At 41.1% G+C, this 6,229-nt stretch overlaps 1 protein-coding gene across 1 annotated transcript in view; it reads left to right on the top strand.

Annotated features, from left to right (window-relative positions):
- Positions 1-4,469, top strand: part of cacna1ha (calcium channel, voltage-dependent, T type, alpha 1H subunit a) — a gene marked incomplete in the record, with an annotated part of 156,161 nt that extends 151,692 nt beyond the window's left edge. The window contains 1 exon segment of the mRNA XM_014006935.1: positions 2,150-4,469. Within this exon segment, the coding sequence (XP_013862389.1) occupies positions 2,150-3,532 (1,383 nt within the window).
- Positions 4,470-6,229: the final 1,760 nt, after the last annotated feature.

Raw genomic sequence — 6,229 nt, 5'->3', positions numbered from 1 at the left:
GACATGGTTGAGAGTATAATGGCATGAAGACAGATATTTGAAACAGAAGATGTCAGATTGGATCTAATTTTTGAATAAGCGTATAATTTCTGTTTCAACTTAATGGTTAAGACTTGTACATGATCACGATAAGTCAAATGAGAATCCAAAGTAATTCCAAGATACAGTATTTGTAGGTTGTGACAATATCAAGGGGTTTGTTTAAAAAAGTGAGTTGATTTGTTATATTGAAATGTCTCCTGGGTGAGGAAAAAATACATGCACACAGTTTTTTTAACATTAATTGACAAAAGATTGTCTTGAAGCCAACCGTGAAATTTCTGAAGATCTGCTTGTAACTGACTGTTAATAGATTCAATATTGAAATCAGACAAAAAAGAACAGTATCATCAGCATACATTAAAATATTTGAATACCTCAATATTTTTGGTAGGCCATTTATGTATAATAGGAAAAGCAATGGGCCCAGTATGCTACCCTGCGGAACTCCCACGGAACAGGGCAGAGACCCGGAAACAGAGCTTCCATGTTTAATGGTTAATAAATAAATAAAGAGTGACCCATTCTAAGATGTGTTTACTCTGGCATAGTAGGTCTGCTACATGAATGTAAATTTTCAACAGGGCTATCAAAGACTAGTTATGGGACTAAACCTCATTAACAATGTGAATTTAAGGTTATTTCAACAGGTGATTGTAGTAATGATTTAGTGTAAATTATTGTCCACATGAGATGAAAGGTTGAATTTTTCTGTCCCATCAAATTGTTAAAAGAATCATTAAACAATTTAAAACAATATTTCTAAAAAATAATAATAAAAAAATAAGAGAAAAGAAGGTATTTGCGGCATTAAAATAACTTATAGGGTGCCATCTTGAAGGAGACATAGTGCTTTTAAATCCATATTTTTCACATTTAAATCATTCAGTTGGAGTCCATACAAAGTGGAACTGCAATGTCTGAATTCCTCCTTATTGTAACTCCATAATCACCTTCTGAGGCATGTCTAAGATCAAAGTCCAGACCTTATTTGGTAGTTCCGTTGCAAATACTTTGACATAACAGTTTTGAAAAGCTCATAGAAAATAAAGAAAACTGAACAGGTATCTACATTGAACCAGGAGTGACTAAATTAACTTTTGCTGCACTCCTAGAGACAACAACATATATTTAATGACTAGAAATTGGATTTTGCATGATATGTCCCCTTAAAAGAAGGGTGGAGTGTGGGGGAAGTAGAATGTAACAGACCTAGAACTATGCTATCAGGGTTCCCTGAACCACTAGTCATCTGACGTCCTCACGACATCCTCATATTATGACACACTCTCGTTTTGGTCTATCATTGAAGGCTAAATACTTTGAGCCATGTGGGTGTCCTCATGCACCATATACAGTTAGGTCCATATATATTTGGACAGACAACATTTTTTCTCATTTTGGTTCTAGACATTACCACAATGAATTTTAAACAAAACAATTCAGATACAGTTGAAGTTCAGATTTTCAGCTTTAATTCAGTGGGTTGAACAAAATGATTGCATATGTAGATTTTGCCAATCCTAATGTAGCAATTTCTTGGTTGGGTTTTTTCTGTTTTTGCAGCTTAAGGATGGCTTGTTTCACCTGCATGGAGAGCTCCTTTGACCGTTTACTTCACAGCAAAACTATCCAAATGCAAGCACCACACCTCATATCAACTCCAGGCTTTTTATCTGCTTAACTGAGAATGACATAATGAAGAGATTGCCCACACCTGTCCATGAAATAACCTTGGAGTCAATTGTCCAATAACTTTTGGTCCCTTTAAAAACATGGCACGTTAAGGAGCTGAAACTCCTAAACCCTTCATCCAGTTTTAATATGGATACCCTCAAATGAAAGCTGAATGTCTGGACTTTATGTCAATGTACATTATATAACTGTGACTTGAATATGTTTCAGTAAACAGTTGAAAGACAAAATTTGTGTCAGTGTCCAAATATATATGGACCTAACTGTACTTTCAACATTGCATCAAAATGACATCTGTTGCCCATTCTTGACTTCCTTAAAAGTCAAGAACAGATAAAAGTGTATTGATTTGTGATTGTACTTGGATCAGAAACCATCAAAGTCACTGACTGTGGGATTCCCTCTTGTCTTGCAGGTGGCAGTTAAAGTGGACTCAGTGGAGTCCCACAGTTGTGAGAAACAAGAGAGGTCAAACTCTGCTCATCTTCTCCCACACTTCCCGTCTCCTCTCTCTACTCATGCTGCCTCGTTCACGCCTGTGCCCCCTCATTCCTCCGCTCCCTCCACCCTCTCCCTCCCGCCCTGCTCCCTCTCTTCCTCTGCCCTCCCTCCATCGCCATCCTCCTCGTCTCCACTCCCTCTGCTGCCATCAACCCCCTCGCTTCTCCTCCCGCCACCCCCCTCCCCGCGTCTTCCCCCGCGCTCCGGGAGCCTCCGCCGACCCAGGGCGCCGTCCGCCGTCTCCCTCTCGGACCCGGCCGACGAGGAGGTGTATCACATAACCAGCTCTGCCCGCTGCAGGTGGAGGGATGGGGAGGGCGTGGAGCGGGAGAGCAGACGAAAAGCCGGCCGTAGCCACTCCCTCTCCCCTTACACCCTGCCGTGCCCTCTCGACTTCAGCTTCAGCTCCTTGTCTCCTCCTCCCACGCTGCCACCTTCCTCCGCAAGGAGTGCGCACAGTCTACTCGAGGCAGGTTTGAAGGATGCCAAGAAAGGCTTAAAGGTTGACAACCACGGCTTCCTGGACAAACTGTCGCCAGAATCTGCTGGGTACTCTGAAGACCAGCGTCGCCACTCCATTGAGGTTTGCCTTCCACAGACCATTCCAACCAGTGACAGTCCACGCTTGACAACAGAGCACTGCCAGCCTGGAAAAGGCACTCAGGCATTTCCTGTGAGGGTGCAGTCAGTCGGTAGCAGCCACAGGAAGAAGAAGACAAGCCCGCCCTGCATATCCATCTACCCACCCTCTGAGAAGGAACACCCCCGACTTCCATCACCCCCAAAGTTGGCCGACTGCAGCATGATGCTAAGACGCCGGACACCATCCAGTGACCTGACGCCGCCATCAAACCCCTTCACAAAAGACACGTCGACCAACATCCGCACACAGATGCAAACACCTTTGACGCCTATCCACGTGCCGCTGCAAGCACTATCACCATCTCACGTGCTGACACCTACCCCAACGCACGCTCCGCCCCTCACGTCTACGCCCACCCCGTCCAACATCCCGATCAGCCCGAACGTCTTCATCCAGCCACACGCCCCTCTTCTCCCCACCGTGATGCACTTTTCACAGACGCGCCCTCTGTCTTCTGCCGCAAGGCACCCACCCGCTGCGGGAGACTGCATCCAAGTCACCCAGTTTAACTTTGACCAACCACAGTCCAGGTACGTGAGCAGCCTGTCAGCAGCCATTTCGGACCCAGATCCGGCCACTTGCTCTTCCCCGTTCGACAGCAGACTGGGAAGCAGCGCAGGTTTTAGCGCGAAGAATCGGAGGACCGCTCAGTAAACACCGAGTGTTACATTCTGACGAGGAGGCTACTTTCAAAGCTGGAGAGCTGGGGTCCCTGACGACCTCACCCAGGTTGAGAAAAGAATAAAATATGGAAGTTGGGTTTGTGAGCTTTTTATTTTTAGTTTGTTCTGGTTTTTGATAAATAATAATAAGTAAAAAATATATATATATACATCACTTTTTCCAGAGAAAATCTGGAACAGACTCTTCCTTAAACAACGGTGATTTTTAAATATATATATATTTGCTTGAAAAACATGAGATCCTTGAACTGTACATGGTGTGTTAACGGCTGATCCTCTTCACACATCGGGACTGAAGCCACTTTACTCTGTAGCCAAAGTTTTTTTTCACACACTGTCCTCACTCACGCGAGCCAATCAGGAAGCAGCGTCTGGCTGATCTCCGCTGACCCTTCCAGGAAGCGGTTTGTGAAATGCGAGCGTGAGGGACAGGATTGATGGATTATGCAACTTCAGGTTTTTTCACGGGGTTCTGCTTGCCCCCACCCCTACACCGTCTGCTCCTCGATCACATTGATCCGAGCAGAAGTGCGAATGAATGCGTGTTTTCATACGAGAGGGGCAGCAGTGCCGAGCTGTTATTTTTTTCGTTTTCCTTATTTTTTTTTTTTTGGTCAAATGTAAATAAAAGGAAAATAATGTATTTGGTGAGATTTTAAAATAGCTCTATCCATATGCACATATTTTTATAGAAGTTCTAAAATGGTTTTTGCACACAGATTTAAACTTTGAGTTGCTTGTTGTTGTTTTTTTCTTTTTTTCCTCCGTTGTCCTCTTGTGTAGTATGTGTTTTTGTTTGGAAAAAAAATAATAATTCTGAGTGATAAAGGAAAGATCCTCTCAAACTGCAAATTGAGGTCACGGAGAGGTGTTTTATTTTTCTATTTTTAAAAAGAATCAGAAGCGAAGTGGTGTGCAATGTGTTTCTGTAGTTTTGTCTTGGACTTGTTTGTACCTTTCTGTCTAAAGAACAGTCTTTTAGAAGTGGGCTCAGTGCTGCAAGTCAAATTCATGGCCGATGGATTTCCATGTAAAGAGATATATTCTCTGRCATTTGAACAGATCGTTATGAAGGCTCTGAACGAAACTTTGGACTAGGAAAAACAAGAATCTCTAGATTTTAATCTTAAAAATTAAGGGCAAACTAATTTTTACATACCCATCAAATTTAAAATGGGGTGGGGGTGGGGTGGGGGGACCGAAATAAGAAGAAATTCAAAATAAATATCCTGAGCATGACATGGCACCACTGAGCCCACCGTTTTCCAGCTGAATCAGCTCTGACTTCTGTGTTTCTGTACATCTAAAGACAACCAAACTAACTTTTTTTAAATATGTGTAGCCAGAGTGCAATAATATTAATAATGATATATACTTGTAGAAAATATAGTACCATCCATRTGACATCCAACAACCGCATTCTTGTACTCATACATACTGTAGAACTGCTAAATATAAAACCTTTTTTTATATAATGCTCCAGAATATTTCTACTTTTAATGGTCATGCTACTTTAGCACCGTATTCATGGCTGTGTTTACGGTTGGTGTGATTGTTAAAGTTGCTGAAGATTTCTCTACAAGTTCAGGCCTGTCTGCTGGAGTTACTGTRGAAGTGGAAGCGTGACAAGCGTCACAACTAACGACTCAGTAAGCCATTTTTCTGCCGAGCCCCCTAGATGCCTGCGGGTGAATCAAAATACAGTTTATAAGAGTTTGTTCCCTCGGTTTATTTAATCCGTGCCCAYGGTTCTGCTAACAGACATCATTTAGTAGGTCATCTTTAGGGTTCTGTTAATTTAAAAGGTTGGAACAGTTCATTCTTCCAGGATCAATATATTTAAAAACACCTTTTTGTAATTTTTTTGTAAAACCACAAACACTTGCTTCTCWTTAGTTGAAAAGTAAACAGTCTTCTACAGAATCATAGCTGAATCACAGAATGGCAGCTCGTTGGTTGAGTCTCATTCACATTTATTAAAGCTGCAGTTGTCCCGTTAATTATTTATTTAACATTTCCTTCCTTGGCCTATAAACCAAAGGTTATTTTTTTCTGTTTTCTGATTTGTACATTTGTAACAGAAAATGGATGGATGGATGGATGAATGTACATTACACCGAGATTTTTGTTGTTGTTCATGCACCATTGTTTACACACAAACTGTGTTACTTTGGTAAGAAGAACAAGCTGATCATTTTTAAAAGTGCTAAAAAATCATGTTGAAATTTAATAGGTGTAAATGATACAGGATATGTAGCAGCCTATTTTGCACATGCCCACTATTAAAATATTTTGCGCCCTACAAACCAAAACAACAAAGACATTTTATATTTTTTCCCCTCGCTTTAACCTAATCCTGTCACTGTCACAATCTGATTGTGGGCTGATATGGTTAATAACTGCATGAAGGATAAAAATAGTTTAGATTTGTTGTGAATGTAGATGTTCTTGACACCTTGAGGGACAGCATAGGGATTTTAGAACCGTTTTTTTTTTTTTCTGCAGAACTAGTGTAGACAGGGCTTGTGTCTTCAGAATTACAGATAGTTATTTGTTAAGCATAATAATTTTAATATGATTAGATTTCATTAAAAGAAATATAAAATATCCCAATCCCGTTAGGCCTAAATTCTCCATATAATAATAATAATAATAATAATAATAATAA

The sequence above is a fragment of the Austrofundulus limnaeus genome, unplaced genomic scaffold, assembly GCF_001266775.1.
Source record: "Austrofundulus limnaeus strain Quisiro unplaced genomic scaffold, Austrofundulus_limnaeus-1.0 Scaffold38, whole genome shotgun sequence".
NCBI classification, from domain to species: Eukaryota; Metazoa; Chordata; class Actinopteri; order Cyprinodontiformes; family Rivulidae; genus Austrofundulus; species Austrofundulus limnaeus.
The sequence above is the reverse complement of the archived record's forward strand: the minus strand, read 5'-3'. Positions and strand labels throughout refer to the sequence as shown.